The 19,310-nt window shown below is 51.9% G+C and overlaps 1 protein-coding gene across 1 annotated transcript; it reads right to left on the bottom strand.

The window, feature by feature from the left end:
• Positions 1-107: 107 nt before the first annotated feature.
• On the bottom strand, positions 108-7,771 carry HMOX1 (heme oxygenase 1). Its single transcript, XM_042947668.1, has 5 exons — positions 7,624-7,771; positions 6,038-6,158; positions 3,309-3,800; positions 1,822-1,921; positions 108-848 (listed from the first exon to the last, which is right to left on the bottom strand). The coding sequence occupies exons 1-5, from the start codon at positions 7,644-7,646 to the stop codon at positions 718-720; spliced, it is 867 nt and encodes a 288-aa protein (XP_042803602.1). The 5' UTR covers positions 7,647-7,771; the 3' UTR covers positions 108-717.
• Positions 7,772-19,310: the final 11,539 nt, after the last annotated feature.

Here is a 19,310-nt window from a genome sequence, read left to right as displayed (position 1 = left end):
TCCACCCCCACCTTCGCCCCTTCTCCCCACCAGGCATTCAAGAAACAAGTGGGGGAAAGGTCAGCTCCCCAAGGGTAACAGCGCCCAAGAAAAACACTTCAAGTTACTATCAGGCAATGTAGTTTATTATTTCACACAAAAGTTAGCGACCAAGGCCACAGTGTCGTTAAAACACCTCCCTCCCCACCCCCCCCACCCAAACTCGCCCCACCCCCGCTATAAAAACAGAACACAACAAAATACCACAGTTCACGTTGAGCCAGGAACACAAAGTGGCTCCGACAAAAACAAGACAAACACAAGACACAACATCTTTGCACGTTTGTATAAAAATTGCCATGGCCCACGGGGCAAGCGGTCATGGCGTGTCAAGGAGACCGCGAACTCGGGGCATGGGGAGGTTCAAGACAGCTGCCACTTCTGGCCATGTCTTCTGGGCTCTGCTGCAGGAACGGGGGCTGCTGAGGGTCCAGGCAGGACCCCTCATCCCAGTTTGGAAGTGCAAGTCATTGAGTTGGATGTGCTTTCGGTTGGGGAAGATGCCGCAGGCTCTTCCTCCCTTTCCAGAGAGAGAGGGACGCAGGGACAGGGCAGGCGGGGGGCCCAGACAGCCCCCCTTGCCTACAGTAAGGAAGCCAGCCAAGAGACGTGCCCTCTCCAGAAAGAGGGCCCTCGGTGGGACAGAGTTCACAGCCTGAGGGGCCAGCACCCTTGCAATCACATGACATAAAGCCCCACAGCAACCGTCGCCACCACAAAACTGAGGGTAAGGACCCATCGGAGGAGCGGCGCCTGGGAGAGAAGGTTCGGCTGGGGCTTCCCTCTGGGAGTCTCCGTGAGAGCAGCATCTGAGAGAGAGAAAGGGGGCAACGTCACCAACAGGTGGACACGGGTGGGAGTGTGGGGTGTCACAGAAAAACACAGCCAAAGGGTCTCGGCAGCCTCTAGTACAGTTCCTGCTCAGTGTCTGCTAGAGCAGAGAGCCCTCTGGCCACTGCTCGGTTATCTCCAAAGACCGGGAGCTTCCTCCTTCTCCCAGCTGTCCGCTCTTCCATTTCAGCCAGCCCGCATGGTGAGGACACATCCTCCAGGGGTACTCCGGGGAACCCCACTTTGAGAACTGCTGTGTTAGGGTAACGACCCCCCCTCCCCGCACACCAGCTAGCCAATCCCCTCAGGACTGGCCTCATTCCCATGTCCCCAGGCGCGGTTCCACCAACAGAGGGCTCCACAGGGTCCTGGCACAGGTGGGAAAGCCACAGGGCGGGTGGGGTAGGCTGGTGGCTCGAGGGGCAAGGCCTACAGTAACCCGCCAAGCAGGGGGCTGGCCTTCACTTCTCTGTTCACCCCCCCCCCAAAACCACAATCTTGCCCACGCCCGTGTCGGGCTCGATGAGGGTACATTTCGTGGAGCACTTTGGTCTTTCTGGAAGTTTTCCAGATGTTCTCTCAGGACTGCCACGCAAGAAGACCGAGGGGTTCCGTGCCTCCCCGGGGTCCCACGGCAGGGCAACTGCTAGAACCACTTCCAGAACCCTGCCCCCCATCAGGGGGTCTCCACTCAGAAACCATGAAAGGGGCGGGGGGCGGGGGTGACAGTGAACGAGAACCAATCGACCGCCCTTGATTTCAGAGATGGGGAAACAGGTGTGGAGAGGCTGCAGGGCTGGCCCCGAGCCCCACTGTGAAGGCTGCTGCCCTGTGCCTGCGCCCCACTTGTCACTCGGAACACTCGGAAGACGGGGCAGCCAAGCGGCGCCCGAGACACGCGGCTGGGCCCCGCGCCCCTCCCACAGCGGCCATCCCCGGGGGGACCCTCACCTCGCGCCCCGCTGCCGACCCGCCGGCGCAGCCCCGGTGCCTGCGAGGGGCTCTGGTCCTCGGCGTCCTGGCCCAGCAGCTCCTGCAGCTCGTCAAACAGCTGAGAGACAGAAGACACACAGCCCGTCTCAGGGACATCACAGGTGACGAGTACGTTAGAACCGCCTGCCTGCTCTTCCCCAAATGCTGCCCGGTAACCAGCATCCTGACGTCAGGGTTCACTGGGGCTGTTCGTGCCCTTGTCCCGTGTCCCTGGGCCAAGTCTTATTCCGCGAGCGGTACCCAGTGTATGTGGCTCCTGCAGCCCGCTGTCCTCACCCAGCCGCCCCCTGCGCCACTCAGCCTTGGTCCGTGTGTTTCGTGATGCTCATTAGCCAGGCTTTGCAGGGGAGGCGCCTGGACCGAGGCTGACCCAGAGGTCAGGCAGCAAGAGCCAGCCTTCCAGCGGCTCCAAAGCCCCTGGAGGGGTTTTTCTGAACCCCTCCGAAAGACACAGAGCCTTCTGGGAGGCTTGACCAGGTCCGTTTGCCCTTGTCATCGGTCAGGGGACTGCAAGGGAGGGACGGTGTTCCCTAACAGGTGCTGGGTGCCATGCTGGGAACCAAGGGGCCCAGGAAGGCATGAGCTAAGACCCCAGTCCCCACAGCGCCCCCAGGAGGAGGGGAGAGCTATAGGATTCTACAACTTCCGGGTTAGAAGGAACCTCACCCTCAGCTCCGCCCAGTCATCCTTCAAGGTCTTGCTCAAAGCCCAGGCTCCCCTTGGGTTTGAGGCAATGCTAGAAACTTGCATCCTGCCTTGCCGGCCACACCTGTGACCCCTGCAATGCCAACCCGGCCACACACAAGCCTATGTTGTCGCACGGTGTTGCCACAGAGTGCTACAACTGTGCCTCTCACACCCTGAGAGACCACGAACCAACCGTGAGAAGGCTGGCCCTGTGCCAGGCCCTGCCATTGGGACTTGATTGGTATAAACTCACTTGACTCTCACGACAACTCTTAAGAGGCAGGCGCTGTTACATCCTCGTTTTACAGATGGGGAAACTGAGGTAAGATCACCCAGCTAGTGGGGCGCCTGTGTGGACAGTCAGTTAAGTGTCCGACTTCAGCTCAGGTCAAGATCTCGCAGCTCACAGGTTCGAGCCCCCCCCCATCGGGCTCTACGCTGACAGCTCAGAGCCTGGAGCCTGCTTTGGATTCTGTCTCTCTCTCTCTCTCTCTCTCTCTCTCTCTCTCTCTCTCTCTGTCTCTGCCCCTCCCCTGCTTGTGTTCTCCCACTCTCTCCTCTCTCTCTCTCAAAAATAAATAAATAAAAACATTAAAAAAAAGATCACCTGGCTAGGAAGTGGCAGAACTAGGAGCCTGACTCCCTAACCATGCCTTTAACCATGACCCACAGCCCACGCCCCCTGTGTAGGAGCGATGTCCCCACAGGAGCAGCGAGGGGAGACAGTGGCCACCCTGGGCTGCCAGCCAGCTCCTCACCTGAATGTTGAGCAGGAACGCAGCCTTGGCCTCTTCGATGACCCTCTGCCTGACCTCGGGGGTCATCTCCAGAGTGTTCATACGGGAGCGGTACAGCTGCTTGAACTTGGTGGCGCTGGCGACGTTGGGGAAGGTGAAGAAGTCCACGCCCTCCCCGGAGCTGGGCAGGTCCAGGGCCTTCTGAGCAATCTTCTTGAGGACCTGGCCCCCAGACAGATCGCCGAGGTAGCGGGTGTAGGCGTGGGCCACCAGCAGCTCCGGCTCCTTGCGCCCCACCTCGTGGAGCCGCCGCACGTAGCGCCTGGTGGCCTGCGTGTAGGGGATGGCGTCCTCCCAGCGGGGCCCGTACCAGAAGGCCATGTCCCGCTCCAGGGCGGCCCTGCGGTGCAGCTCTTCGGGGAAGTAGAGGGGGGCATAGACGGCGTTCTCCTTGTTGCGCTCGATCTCTTCCTCCAGAGCCACGTAGATGTGGTACAGGGAGGCCATCACCAGCTGAAACCGGAGCGAGCAGGTCAGGCTGCCAGCCTCGCGGAAGAACCCCATCCGGCCCCTCCCCCCACTGCCCCGGGGAGACCCTCACGACCTCCCCAGGCTGGGCTCCCGCCTCTTGCTGCCCCCCCCACCCCACAAATCCTCTCTACACGGCAGCCAGAGAACTCGATCATGCACCTGCTGAGCCTAAAGCCTTTTATTCCATGGGATGAACACGCAGCCTAACTTAGTCCCTATGAACAGAGGAGCTGCTGTCCCCACTTTACAGAAAGGGAAACGGAGGCTCAGAGAGGGGAGGAAACCGAGGTCTCACAGCTAGTAAGAGATGAAACTGAAGTCAGGCCCAGGCGTTGCTAGGGAACCAGCACAGCTCTAGAGCAAGGGAGGACCTGAATGAAAGTGCTTACTGGCGACTCCCGGCGCCTCTGGACTTTGACCTCTGGGTAACTATCTGCGGGCCGATTCTCCCTGGAAACGCACTCCGAACCCCACACCTCTAGCTGTTGGTCTAGTCTAGGGGGACCGGCCCGGTCCACCTTGGCTTGGGGAACTGCCATTACACGTTAATACTCTAAGCTTGAGTCTGAAGGAGAACAAAGATGCTCTGGTTGAGGTTTCCAAGTTATTTGTAAGCCGCAAACCTACATGGCAGCCTCCTTTCTCAACAGGGCAGAAATCCAGGCAGCTTTCTGATACAAAGCAGCCTGGGCTATCGAGTGTGACCGACCTGGTTCTAACCTCTGCTCGGCCGGTCCTCGGCTGTGTGACCTTGGGTAAGCCGCTCGCCCTCTCTTGGCGATTTGAGGTCTGAGTGACTGTCAGGTCAAGCCTTGGTCCCCTCCCCTGCCAAAGGGGACAAGCATGTACTAAAGGGGACTGATGGGAGAGTCAAGCAGGGTGACACAGGTAAAGTACTAGGCACAGCCTGGCCCTTGGCCCTCGGTTAAGAGGCTGTGGCGATAAACGTCACCGCCATCGGCATCACCTCCGCGAGCATGGGTTCTCTCATGGATCTTTGTGCCCACTTTGAACTCAGAGGCTCAGACGCAAGATCCAAAGTCCCAGTGGTTGGCTATGGGATACTCCAGCAGTCACCTCCGCGGCTCCCGCTGTCCCCAGCTACAGTACACCAACTGGGTGTGTGTCACGCCTCCTGGAACTGACATGTCACATGTCACTGCAGCATCTCTTGGGCTGGAAGCGGGGGGAGGGTGCCGATTGCAAAAGGGCGGGGTGTCAGGAGCAGGGGGGATACACCTGCTCGACCCCCTCTGTTCAAGCTGAATAAGCCTTTCCTCACGCTGAGGTCTGATCACCAGACACCTGCCTGACCCTTGGAGTGCTTGCCTTTTATTCGCATGAATTCCACAGCGGTGCTGGGAAAATCAGTGCCTCACATGAAGCGGGTCCTTAAGAAGACTCTGTTGAGGGGGCACCTGGGTGGCTCAGTCGGTTAAGCATCCGACTTCGGCTCAGGTCGTGATCTCACAGTCCGTGAGTTCGAGCCCCGCGTCGGGCTCTGTGCTGACAGCTCAGAGCCTGGAGCCTGCTTCGGATTCTGTGTCTCCCTCTCTCTCTACCCCTCACCTCCTCACACTCTGTCCCTCTCTCTCAAAAATAAATGAACATTAAAAAAAAAAGAAGACACTGTGTTGGAACCCCACTTCATAGAGGAGGTCCCCACAATCTTATTAGGATTATCCTTATTAGGATTAATCTTATTAGGAAATGGTCGTGGTCGGGCTCGAACCCATGCTGCCCCTTGCCTTCAGAGGCAGATCAGAATTACGTCACGAGCACAAGGTCTGAAGTGCGACCAAGCCTTGGTTTGATTTCAGCCTTTCCCGTTTACTTACTGGCTGTGTGACCTTCTGTTAGCTACTTCACCTCTCTGAACCTTCCCTTCCTCATCTTCCTTACCCAGAGGGGAGGCACAGAATAAGAAACTGTAAAATGCCCAGCACAGAGGAGGTGCTCAGTTGATGGCACTAGGGCCCCTGCCCCTCCACAGCACTACCGTCACAGGTTGGGAATTTGCTGTGTGACCTTGCGCAGGTCACTTCCCCTCTTTAAGCCTCAGTGGTATCATCTGCAAAATGATTCCCTTGAACACGCCCATCTGGTCCCTCCGCATCCCTGGGCCGAATTTCCACTTAAACCACTGGCCTGGGTGCCTTGGACACACACACACCCCTGTCATACCCTCCACCAGGGCTGGTCCCCACCAGGCCACATACCTTAAATCCTTTCCGGGTCACCTGGCCCTTCTGAAAGTTCTTCATGAACTCGGCATTCTCTGCCTGGACGTGCACCTCCTTGGTGGCCTCCTTCAGGGCCTCTGACAAATCCTGGGGCATGCTGCAGAGGGGAGGGGGGAGGGAGGGAGAGAGGGGGAGGGTGAATAAGAGTGGCTCTGAGCAGGGTTCATCCCCACGCTGAGCTTCTGAGCCTGCCATCTGCCTCTCAGCAGGCCTCAGAGAGCGATCAGACTCCTCTGCAGAAATCGCTCCAACCTGCCATCTAATACATAGGCCACCTTCCTTCCCAACTGCCTTCCAAACAGCCCCATCAACGCGCTTCAGGTCCTACAACCGACTGGGAAACCCTGATACCAAGTTATTGGCGAAAAGGGGGGGTGCGGTTTGCAATGCCCGGGGAGAAGTGGCCCCCAAAAATATGAACATTCATATTCTACATCATCACTGCTTGCATTGGCTTTGGACCCAAGATTTAATTCAATTGTTTTGTTGACGTTTCAGATACAAATCTCTTAAAATGTTACGCGCATCAAAAAAAAAAAAAAATGGGGCGCCTGGGTGGCTCGGTCGGTTAAGCATCCGACTTCGGCTCAGGTCATGATCTCACGGTCCGTGAGTTCGAGCCCCGCGTCGGGCTCTGTGCTGACAGCTCAGAGCCTGGAGCCCATTTCAGATTCTGTGTCTCCCTCTCTCTCTGCCCCTCCCCTGTTCATACTCTGTCTCTCTCTGTCTCAAAAATAAATAAATGTTAAAAAAAATTTTTTTTTTTAAATAAAAAATAAATGTTACACGCATCATAAAAGTGCTTGGTTTAAAAAGCCTGTGAAACTCTGCGTTACTCAAAAGAATCCCTTTCTGGGAGTATTTCTGCCATATGTCTGTATCCACTTCCCGCAGAACTGTCATTTCTCCTTTCTCTCCCGCACCCCCCCCTTCCAGAAACATCACCCCCTGTTCTGTAAATGTTCATTGAACTCCTGGGAGAAGGGAAGGAGCCAGACTGGGAGGCGGACAGACGGTGGTTCAAATCCCAGCTCAGACACCTGCTAGCCAAGGGGACCTTGGGCTTGTTGCCTCCCTGGTCTGTGAAGTCCTCATCTGTAAAATGGGGCCAGGAAAGCCATAGTGGTGTTTTCGTTCAAGTGCCGGACAACTAGTAAGACAAGGACATGGCCACCAGGGGGCTCTGGTAAGAGAACCAGCCACTGTCACCCAGCCTGGGCAGCCCCAGGGATCCTAGATTTAAGCAGAGAGCACCTCCAAGGTCATTCAAAAGCCCAATACAAAAAAAAAAGAAAAAAAAAAGTTGGGATACCTTAGGGTCACAGCCATCTGGTCCCCCAGCCCGGGCCGGGGAGCCAGCCAGGTAAGCCACCTTTTATCCCTCTAACTGGCCCACCGGACGAGACTGAAACCCAGCTTCTCCTTAATGGGAAACCCAAGGGAGTGAGCGATGTGGCTTCCCGGCTCTGTCTCGGGGAGGGACTGGAGACCAGAGCTGGGCGGCAGGGCAGGGGCTGCCCGCCGGGGAGAGGCCGGTCCCCGGCCCCGCGCCCCTCACTTGCCTGTCGGGCTGCGGGCGCTCCATCCGGCCGGCGCTCGGTGCTGGGTGCTGGCTCCGACGTCTCGGGACGCGCGGGAGGAGTGGCGAAGGCGACTGTGCCGAGGGCGACTGTGCCGAGCCGCGCCGCGCCGTCCATTTATCGCCCGGACGGGTCACGTGGCGGCCAGCAGCTGATCCCCACATTCGGCCCGACGTTGCAACACCCGCGCCGCGCCCGCCCCAGGCCAGCGGGGGTGGAGGGGGAGCGGTCATATGACCCTCGGAAAACAAAGCAATTTAAAACAGGACGCTTAAAAAAAAAAAAAAAAAAAAAAAAGCAACAATGTCTGGAAATCTGAGCAACTGTGTGATTTTGTCCCTTCCCGAGGCGCCCCCCACCCCCCATGCCAGGATGGGACTTGTGCTCCCCAGGAATCTGAAAGAGCCAGAAAGCTCGGAGGCTTGAGTCTCAGAGCAGGAGGCGGGTGGGCCACAGCCGGGACTTACCAGTCCCAGACCCTGCCGGCAGAGCCCTAAATGTCACCTCCTCAGGGGACTCTCAGCTGACAACCTCCCTCATTCTCACTTTAAATGTACATTTAGGGCCTTTTTAATTTTTTTAAGCACCTATTAAGTGCTAGAGACTGTACTGAATTTATAGTTCATCCCCACAACTATTCTGTGGGGTAGATCACTACCATTTTACAGACGGGGAAACTGAGGCTGGGGATTGGGGGGCGGGGGGGATGATGTGGTGTGCCCCGGGTCACACATAAAGCAGGAAACTGGGACCCAAACCTGGGAGTGAGTCTGAGTCTGCCCTCCCCCTCCAGGCTGTCCTAACACTTGGTACATAACTTGAGAGCGATGTCTGTCACAAAGCTATCTTCCTGGTGGCATGCGTAGGGCACTCTTCCACGGCTTGTCACAGCTGACTCATCTTGGAACAGAGCTGTTCCCTATCTGATCTACTATTGAATTAGTTCTGCATGAGATTGATCACTTAGGACACTGGGTAAGCCCAGGTGACAAAACTGAATAGTTCCTGAAGTGCCGTCCCAATGCCACAATTCTGGACTCTTAAGTTTAAAAACAAAAACACAGGGGCGCCTGGGTGGCTCAGTCGGTTAAGCGTCTGACTCTTGATCTCAGCTCAGGTCTTGATCTCAGGGTCCAAGCCCCGCATTGGGCTCTGTGCCGGATGTGAAGCCTACTTCAAAACAAAACAAACAAGAAACATAAAACAAATCATAAACACATAACTTTGGCTCAGTACAAGTATGTTGTTTGGAAACAGAGGTAGCAAATGCCCAAGTCTGAAAAAAATGCAAGTACGGGCTTGAGGATGGCCTGTCTAGCATGGATTTCCCAGCTGGAGGACTGTGGTAGCTGAGGCCTGAGGTCCCTTCCGTCTGTGCATGTCTAGAAAGCTCTGCTGCTTGGAGACGGTCTGCAAGTCCCAGGCAGGGACAGGTGGGCAATGGATCCATCTAATCCGCGCTCAGAGTTCTGGCCCATGAGCCACCCTCTTCCAGGGTCACTTATCTGAGTTTCAGTCACCAAATCAATCCTGAGATCTGGGGGTTGCTGAGCCTTCTAGATAGAGGGGCTTTGCCAAGGAGTTCGGTCCTTGGTATAAACCATATAACCACCTCTGCTTTTATGAACAAGGTTTACAATACTAACAGCTAATATTCACCGAGCAGTTCCTGTGCACCAGCTACTATATAAACACATGCATCAGCTCATTTAATCCTCACAATTACTCTATAAGTTTGGCATTATTATGCCCATTTTACAAATGAGAAAACTGAGGCAGAGAGGTTAAGATAAGGGCTTGAACTGAGGCAGCCTGGGACAAAGATTTCAAAACGTCCAGGTGGGATGTCATCTCCCAGAGGTGACGAGACTCAACAGAGGTCAGAACTAGAACGGGAGCTGCTAGAACATTAAAAAAAAAAAAAAAGTTGCCAAGAACTTGCTAGAAATTAGGGCTACTAGAAACCAATGACCTCATTAAAATGCAAGTTCCTGGAGGGCAGGGTGTTTGCTTTGTCTTGTTAATCCTGGAGTCTGGTACAATGCCTGGCAGGTAGCAGACAATCAACACTGATTGATTGGAATGAATTAATAGATAATCCACAAGATCTCTTACTGCGAAACGTGATGTTATTGGTCGGCTGCCGGAAAGGGCTGGAATCAAACTACAAACTGCAATCGTAGCCAGGCTTTACAGAGCACTTACAGAGACCTTATGGGCAGGATCTCATTGAGTCCTGACATCAGCCCTCCAGCTTATTGTCATTTTCATCTCCATTTTGTCCCCGTAATCACTAAGGCACAGAGAGGTTAATAGTGTTTGCAAGTCACATAGCCAGAGACGGCAGAGCCAGGATTCAAACCACGGTGCTTTGAAGCTGGAGCCCGTGTTCCTAAGCCTCTCACCACATGCCCTGTCATAGAGGGGCCCATCTGAGCCCCAGCAATTTAGGGGATGAGCCTGTCAAGATCTGAAAGCTTCCCATCAGCACACCCAGAGCCTGTCCATTCGGGAATCCCGGAAAGTAATGCTCGTGTGATCGGATTCTTTCTTATTTAACCTGGGGGAGCAGAGGCCCCAAGTGGGGACTGACTTGTCCAGACTGCACCCGTAGGACACAGAGCCTTCAGTGACCACAGGTTGCTGGTTCTCTGTCCAGGCTTGCTCTTCATCCTGCCTGCTGCCCCAGGGAGCCTCAGACTTGTCCAAAACAGACCCCACACCCAGACAACCCCGGGGACAATCCAGGTCAGAGCTGATCTGGCTCTCTCCTCTGTCCCAGTATAGAGCTGGGGGTTCTTCTGCATGCTGATTCAGCTTCCTGACTTTCCCTTCCGTGTCCTCAAGCAATTGGGATGATCCAAATGGTATTCTTTCTCCTCCTGTAGTAAACTCAATCATGTCCCCCCTCCCTGGATGTCCGTATCCTAATCCCCAGAACGTCCGAATATGTTACAATACATGGTGGAAAGGATTTTGCAGATGTGGTTACTTTAAGGATCTTGAGACAGGGAGATTATCCTCGTGGGCCTAATGTAATCACAAAAATCCTGATGAGGGAGGCTGCGGGGTTACAGATACAGAAAGTGATGTGACGAGAGAAACAGGACACCGAGACTGGGAGATGCTTGTGTTGAAAATAGAGTCAGGGGCCATGAGCCAAGGTAAGCAGGAGTCTGTAGAAGCTGGAAAAGGTGAGGAAGTGTATCCTCACAAGTCCAGAAGAAGCACAGACCAGACCCACTGGTCCATTTTAGAACTTCCGACCCCAGATCTCTAGAGAATAAACATACATCATTTTTGTTGCTGTTGTTTTAAAGTTTATTTATTTTGCGTGAGAGAGAGAAAATCCCAAGCAGGCTCCGCGCTGTCAGCGCAGAGCCCGACGTGGGGCTCGAAACCACAACCCGTGAGATCGTGACCTGAGCTGACATCAGGAGTCGGACACTTAACGGATTGAGCCACCCAGGAGCCCCTAAATGTGCATCGCTTTAAGCCACTATTTTGCAATATTTGTTACAACAGGAAAGGAGGACGCGCCCCCTCCAAGCCTGTCTTCCTTATACCAGGAACAGAGAGCCTCAGCTTTGGGAAGCAGGAGACAGATGGAGAGAGAGATCCTGCGGGTTCTCCCTCAACTGCTCCCTTCTGTCATCTCTCAGCATAACGAATGGACGCCATGAAAGCTTTATTCCGTTAGAGAACCCACCACCTCTTCTCTGAGCCTTTCTTTCAGGGTCAAATGCTTGAGCCGCTGGATCGGACCTGATTCGTAGGAGGGCTAGAGATACAAAGTTGGAGAGGCTCGAAGCCCACCTTGACAGGGCATGCGCGCTCAGGATCCTAATTGGAAGAAGTCTGGGACGAAGGGAAAATGATCCAGAAAGGGGGCCAGGGGGCACAGAAGACAAATGTGGGCGGAAAGAAATACTGAGGCCTCCCTTGAGCCTAGCATTCTTCCAAGCCTGGTTTCTCTTTTCGCTGTGGGCGTCTCTCTCTCTCCCTCTCTCTCTCTCTGTAGTGGGTGGAATCACAGCCCCCCAGAGATGCACAGAGACCCCGAACCTGGGACTCTGTTATGTTACCATTGCCCTGTGCGTATGTAATGAAGGTTACAGACTTCCAGGTAGGGCGATCCTGCTGGATTCTCGGGCAGGCCTAATCTAATCTAACAGGAACCCTGGAAGTTGAGAGCTTTCCCTGGCTGGAGGCAGAAGAAATGGTAGGAGAAATCTGATGAAGGGTCAGCAGGACTCCGGGATTGCGATGTTCAATCAAGGTCAAGTCAGGTCGGGCTCACTGGCTGGGAGGTGTGGGGTGAGGCAGGCCCCGGGCCCCCAGGTGGGCCAAACCTAGCAGCAGTCAGTGTGGCCGCTGCAGAGAGAGGAAGGGACAGGTGGGAGAGCAGAGCCAGGGGAGACCCGGGACAGAGCCCCTGGGGCCTGCAGGCTCTTGCAAGGAACTTGGGGTTGCTGAGGGGCAAATTGGCCTGAAGAAGGCTGGGGGCCGAAGGCTGAGCATCGCCGTAATCCAGGGCTCGGACAGGACAGGGTGAGAGGACAGGACATCCGTATTTTAAAGGCAGAAGTTGGAGTTGCCAGTTTACTGTGAAGGGGGGTGGGGGGGTGGGTAGGAACGTGCTAAGCAGTTGAGTCTTAGACGAATCACCCTTGAGATGTCTGGGACCGGGCTTTGCAAACAACGTGCAAAGTGCAAAGACTGGAGATCGATTGGAGGCTTCTGCTCCTTTCTGGAAGCTTCACTTCCTCCTGCCTGCTGTGAAAGCTGTCCTTTCACCCAGACCGCTCAGAGGGAGGCTGAGGAAGCAGCCGGTGACTCAGCAAAATCTGCCTTCCCTTTGTCTCCGAGTCCCCCCTCCCAACCGTGACTCAGCAGAAACGCAGCTGCTGGAGGGGAAGGTGGAAATCTCGACTCAGCACTCCCGGGGCACCACCCTCCGCCGCCTGCTTGGAAAACAGAAGTGGTTTGGACTGCAGGGGAGGCCCAGCGGTCTCCCAAGGCTCTAAATGTGAAAAACAGAGGTGAGGCCCCCAGCCGAGGCTGGGGAATTGCAGGGAGGCTCGCCCCTGCTGGATGTTGGTTCAAGGAGAATCAGGAGACCTGCCTGGGTCTCTCCACAGGCAGGAGGCATCCCAGGTTAACAAGGCTGGGGGTGGGGGGTAGTCCTGACCACCCAAGAGGATATGCCCTTGACCCAGCAAGGGTGGGGGGGACGGGGAGAAGGGGGAGCCAAGGGCCAGGCGCTGCCTAAATGGAGCACAGCCTTTCTCAGCGAGGCAGACAAGCCCAAACCATAAAAACATCCTCAGACTAGACCACAAAACACTAAAGCTTTCTGGGTTTCCAGTGACGCGGTTCTCAAGGCCAAAACCCCCGACATACTGGGAGAAACTGTCACAAGTGTCACAGACGAGAGATGAACACTCCCAACATTAAAGAAAAAAGACAGCACAGGCCGCAAATGGAGTCACTTGAGCTAAGCCACACGGCAGCAAACCCAGACCAACATCTAACCTCATTGTAGTTTCTGCCTCTTCTGGGAATGTTACCGGTACCCAGTCTGGAGTTGCCTTGGCCAGACGAGTGAGGTTGTCAGCCCGAGAGATCCTTGCCACCCTTCCCCTAAAGGAAGGTGACCTTGCCTGAAATAATCCACTCTCACTGCCCTCCCCACCCCAACTTCTGCCCATAAAAACCCTAAAGAGCTCCCTTGTATTTGCCAGATACGGGATGCTGCTCGACTCGTGAATCACTGAATAAAGTCAATTTGATCTTTAAATGCACTCCGTTGAATTTTGTTTTATAAAAGTAATAAAAGAGGTGCCTGGGTGGCTCAGTGGGTTAAGTGTCCAACTTCGGCTCAGGTCATGATCTCGAGGTTCGTGGGTTCGAGCCCCGCGTCGGGCTCTGTGCTGACAGCTCGGAGCCTGGAGCCTGCTTCGGATTCTGTGTCTCCCTCTCTCTGCCCTACTTACCCCACTCATGCTCTGTCTCTCTTTCTCAAAAATAAATAAACATTAAAAAAAGTTTTTTTTAAGTAACAAAAAGGTCCCCAAAGCAGTGGGACAAATAGTCACCAGGAAATGTTAACAGTTAATTCAGGGTGCTTATCACGAGCCTTCTGAGAGGGCTGGGTAGCCAAAGAAGGTAAGAGAAGCTGGCCAACGCACCAATGGAACACCTTTCCATGCCTTATCTCCTCCACTCCTCCTGCCCGGGATTTTGCAGATAAGGTAGCTGTGGTGGCCACATCACTCCTCTCTGGTCAACACCCTTCTCTAGCTCCCCCTGCCCTTGGGATACCGTGCAATCTCCTTCTTCTGGCACACCTGGCCTTCCGCCCTTGGCGGTGGCCACCTCTCCAGCAGGAGAGCCTCACCCCACCTGCCCCGTCACACCACGCATGCCGGTCTCAGAAATACTTACCCCTCCCAACTATCCAGGCACACATCCCCCTGGCCCTTTGCTCAGGGTGGTCCCTCCAGCCTAGAAGACATGTCTGCCTCTCTCACGCCTTTGCCAAGCTATACATTTTTCAAGACTCAGCCCAGAAGCAGATTATAGACCTCGAAGGAAGAGTGAAACCTGTAAAAAATATATAGAGAAAATCATAAAGGAAAATCTTAGTGACCTTAGATTTGGCAGATCTCTCAAATACAATGCATTAAAAAGGCAAGAAGAAACTATGATGAACATTTATTTTTATTAAAAAAAATTTTTTTTTAATGTTTATTTGTTTTTGAGAGAGAGAGAGGCAGAGCACAAGCGGGGGAGGGACAGAGAGAGAGAGAGAGAGGGAAACACAGAATCCGAAACAGGCTCCAGGCTCCGAGCTGTCAGCACAGAGCCGGATGTGGGACTCGAACCCACGAACCACGAGATCATGACCTGAGCCGAAGTCAGACGCCCAACCGACTGAGCCACCCGGGTGCCCCAACAATGATGAACATTAAAAAAAAAAATACAACACAAAACGCACAAAATATAAAAGGAAAAGTATTAACCAGTGGGACTTTATCAAAATGAACAACTTTGGCTCTTCAAATGACACAAAAAATAAGAGGCAATCTAGAGACTAGGAGAAAATATTCACAAACGTATTCAACAAAGGACATGTCCCTAGAATATGTAAAGAGCTTGTATGATTCAATAATATGAAGGCAATTAAGTTTGGGGTTGTGAGTTGAAGCCCCATGTTGGGTGTGGAGATTATTTAAAAAAAAAAAAAAAGCCAAATAAGTTAATTTTAAGAGTGGATAAGAAGTTTGGACATCATCAAAAGAGATATATGGATGCTAAGTGCATGGAAAGATGTTCAAGTCTATATATAGTCAGGGAAATTTAAATTAGAATCACAAGGAGATAACCGTACACACCTCTTTGAATGGCTAAAAATAAAAAGACTGACTATCCTCACTGTTGAAAATGTAGAGCGAGTAGAACTTTCACTTTCTGTAGGGGGTGGGTGGGGATCTTAAAATGATACAGAATATTCCATCCCAAAATATGCCACTTTGCATAAGGGTTCTCTTGAGCTAAAGACAATTGAGAAACAGCAAACGCGCAAAAAAAAAAAAAAAAAAAAAAAAAAGCTATCTGCCTTCTGCCTAAAAGCAGGCTTCAACTCTTTCTTTTTAAATTTTTTTATTTATTTTTGAGACAGAGAAAGACAGAGCATGAGTGGGGGAGGGGCAGAGAGAGAGGGGGACACAGAATCCAAAGCAGGCTCCAGGCTCTGAGCTGTCAGCACAGAGCCCAACGCAGGGCTCGAACTCACAGAGTGTGAGATCATGACCTGAGCCAAAGTCAGTCACTTAACTGACTGAGCCACCCAGGCACCCCGGCAGGTTTCAACTCTTGATCACCTGAGATAAATCCAGACTCTTACCAGCTCAGAGATGGCACCCAGAGGAATCAACAAGAAGAGTTAAGATGGTAAGTCTCAATATCAAGTGTTATCTGCCCTAAATTTCCCCCAAGACTTTACCCACCCACTGCTTGCTGCCCTTTAAAACCTCAACCCCTTTCCTTTGTCTTATCACTTCTCCACAAACACACCGTACAGTTGACTCTTGAACAGCACGGGTTGGAATGACACAGGTCCACTTATACAAGGATATTGTTTTCGATAAATACAGGACAGCACTGTAAATGTATTTTCCTCTCCTTATGCTTTTTTGTAAGATTTTATTTTGAAGTTATCTCTATAGCCAGCGTGGGGCTCGAACTTACAACCCTGAGATCAAGAGTCACAAGCTCTATGACTGAGCCAGCCACGTGCCCCTTCCTTATCGTTTTCTTAATAACCTTTTCTTTTCTCTAGCTTACTTTGTTGTGAGAATACAGCATATAATATATACAGCATACAAAACATGTGTTCATTGTGTTACCAGTAAGGCTTCTGGGTCGACAGTGGGCTGTTAACCTTAAGCTTTGGGGGAAGTCAAAAGTTATCACGGATTTTCAACTGTGGGGGTGTCCCCGAGCCTAACCCCTGCGTTATTCAAGGGTCAACTGCATTGTTCTCTGTTGAGATGCATTTTAAACTTCAGTTCCTGAACCCCTGAAGTTACTCCTCACTGTTTCTCCCACGTGCATGAGTGCCACACGTGTTAACAAACTGTTTCTTGTTAATTTGTCTTTGTTTCAATTTCTAGGGCCCCAGATAGAGAACCTAGGAGGGTAGAAGAAATCACCTCTCCTACTGTGCAGCCACTTTTGAAAAGAGCTGGCAATTTCTTTTTTTTTTTTTAATTTAATGTTTTAATGTTTATTTTTGAGAGACAGAGACAGACAAAGCGTGAACTGAGGAGGGGCAAAGAGAGGGAGACACAGAATCTGAAATGGGCTCCATGCTCCGAGCTGTCAGCACAGAGCCCGACGCGGGGCTCGAACTCACGGACCATGAGACCACGACCTGAGCTGAAGCCGGACGCTTAACTGACTGAGCCACCCAGGCGCCCCCACAGTGGCTTTTTTAAAAGTGTATTTATTTATTTTGAAGGTGGAAGGGGGCAGAGGGAGAGAGAGAGAATCCCCAGCAAGGAGCCCCACACGGGCCCAATCCCATGAACCGAGAGCTCATGACCTGAGCCAAAATCAAGAACCAGACGCTTAACCGACTAATCCACCCAGGTGCCCCCACGGTGATTTTATTGGTAACAGTCCCAAACTGGAAACAACCCATATGTCCGTCAACAGGTGAATGAAGAAACAACTGTGGTATAAACATACACTGGATAGCCAGCAATAAAGAGGACTTGTACCACGCAACAACACAAATGAATGTCAAAATTATAATTCGGAGTAACAGAAGCCAGATTAAAAAAAAAAAAAAAGAATTCTTGCTAATTACATTTATATAAAATTATATATAAAATGAATATAGGATCTTATAAGATTTTGGAAAACGCATACTAATCTCATCATACTGTGCTTACCTAGCTGGAAGGGGGATTACAAAGGGCCATGAGGCAACTCTGGGGAGTGGTGAATACATTCGTGATCTCCATTGTGGACACAGCTGCACGGCTACACTTAGGTTAAAACTCATCAAATGATAGACTTTAAATATGTAGGGCTTATGTCAATTACATGTCAATAATAATTTTAAAAAGTTGGAAAACAAACAGACCCAGCCCAGGCTTTCTTGAATTTGTACCCCTAACCTTACAAGGCTCCTCACCGAGCTTCCCACGCCCCAGCTGTCCCCACCCCAACTCTGCGCTCCACGAAGGCAGCAAGGACTGCAGGGGATTCACTTTCCTAGGCTCAGAGCCCAGCCCAAGGCAGGCAGTCCTACATATTTAGCAAATGAGGCTTCACAGGGTTAAACTCCCCTCCTACAGTCACACAGCTCACCCGGGACTCCAGGCCGGGCGGATCTCTCTCTTGCAGGGGAGAAAAACCTTCTCCTGCTTCCCTTCTAGGTTTTCAGGCTAAGCTAATACTTAAATGGACGTAAGAGAGAGTAACAGGAGAAAAAGAAATTTAATTTTGTACACAAGAGAGCCTATAAAAATACGGGACTCAAGGAAGTGACCACACCGGACAGCTTTCATACCTTTCAGACAAAGAAAAGATAAATTTGTGAAGCACTGACAAGCCAAAGCAGTTTGGGTTTCGGGTAGTAAATCAGCGAGGAAATAAGAAGGGTTGTTTTTGCAGCCTTCTCAGCCTTGGATTCCCTGTCTCCGGCGATAAGGATGCCTTCTACCCTCCTGGTACAGGGAGGGTACCTTTCACATGGGAGATTTATTTCCCACTTTCAGAGGGACAGAGGATATTCAGAGCATCCTTGCACTGGCTGTTTCTTAAGTAACTTCAACTCAAAATAATCTATGTGCCAAAGTGGCATGTTTTGGGGTGGCAAATTTTGCTCCCTTTCCACCTTAAAGCACGCTCAAGTTCGACAAGAATCAGCTGTCTGGAGCCCCCCGGGCCTGGGGCAGTGAAGGATACATGTAGAAAGAGCAACATCTTTGTCAAGAACCGTCCAGCTTCCGTTTCCCCAGAACCAGTGACTCAAGACCTGTGACCAGACCAGGCAGCAGTCGGGTCTCTGGAGAGCTCGGGCCGCGAGGACAGTCTGGCCAATACGGAGCCCGCCCATGTCTCCGAGACCTGGTTCAACCTGGCTCAACACGATCAAGGCACTTGTAGGTAGTGTAGATGGGTTAAAGCAATGAACTCTACACAAAAAGATTGCATCAAATCCGGTATCCATGACTTACCCCACGTGCGCACTTTTAATCCTCTAAACTTTATTTCCTCATATGACAAAATGACAAGTAATAACAGCATCAGCTCCAGGGGATGTGGTAAGGATTAAATCAGCTTAACATATGTAAGAAGCTCAGAATGGGGCCTGTGGAAGAGGAAGCCCTGGCTCACTAAGCATTCCTTGTTCTGTTTACTCGGACAATGGCATACAGTTCCCCTTTCAGGATTCTGCCAGAGCCTTTTTCCTACCTAGAAATTTCTAGATGGTTCTGAGTACGGTGGGGGGGGGGGGGGGGGGTCACTAAGATCTGACCCAATCTTGCTCTCATTTGGGAGTTCAGAACCTCAGGTTCCTCATCTTTATTTTCTTCTCAATAAGTAAACTTCCTTGAGATAATCTCAAATGCCCAGAAAAGTCGCAAGAATAGTACACAGAATTCCTCACCTGGATTCACCAGTTGTTAATACTTGGGTCACATTTGTCTTGGCATTCATGCTCTCTCGATTATATATGCATGCACACACTTTTTTACATTTTTACATATACGTACATATTTAATATGGGTATATCAAATATTTGCATGTTTAATATATATTTTACATATATGTAAATATGTATATTTCTGGCTTATTTGAGAGTAAGTTGCAGACATCATTCCCCTTTGCCCCAAATCCTTTAGCATGTATTATACCAGAGTACAGTCTCTTGTAACCACAGTAACATCGTAAATATCAGGGACTCTCACTTCAACACAAATACATTATATAAAGCCGGCATCGGGGTCAATTGCACCTCCCCCCCCAACTGTTCTCCCCACAGTCTGGGTTCCAAACCGGATCCTGCACGCATTTAGCTGTCCCGCTGCTTTGCTGTCCCCAGTGTTTCATGACTGTAGAGGACAAGATGGGAATCACTCGTGTCAAGC

Source organism: Panthera leo, chromosome B4 (genome assembly GCF_018350215.1).
Source record: "Panthera leo isolate Ple1 chromosome B4, P.leo_Ple1_pat1.1, whole genome shotgun sequence".
Lineage (NCBI taxonomy): Eukaryota > Metazoa > Chordata > Mammalia > Carnivora > Felidae > Panthera > Panthera leo.
Note: the sequence above shows the minus strand (reverse complement) of the source record. Positions and strands in the feature narration are given on the sequence as shown.

What these genes read in the sequence shown, in the direction of transcription:
- HMOX1 (XM_042947668.1), bottom strand. Translation starts at nt 7,646, where the DNA reads ATGGAGCGCCCGCAGCCCGACAG. An exon ending in GAGCGCCCGCAGCCCGACAG is followed by an intron (nt 6,159 to 7,623) that starts GCAAGTGAGGGG and finishes TCCCCTCTGCAG; the next exon opens with CATGCCCCAGGATTTGTCAG. An exon ending in CGTTCCTGCTCAACATTCAG is followed by an intron (nt 1,922 to 3,308) that starts GTGAGGAGCTGG and finishes TCTGTCTCTCAG; the next exon opens with CTGTTTGACGAGCTGCAGGA.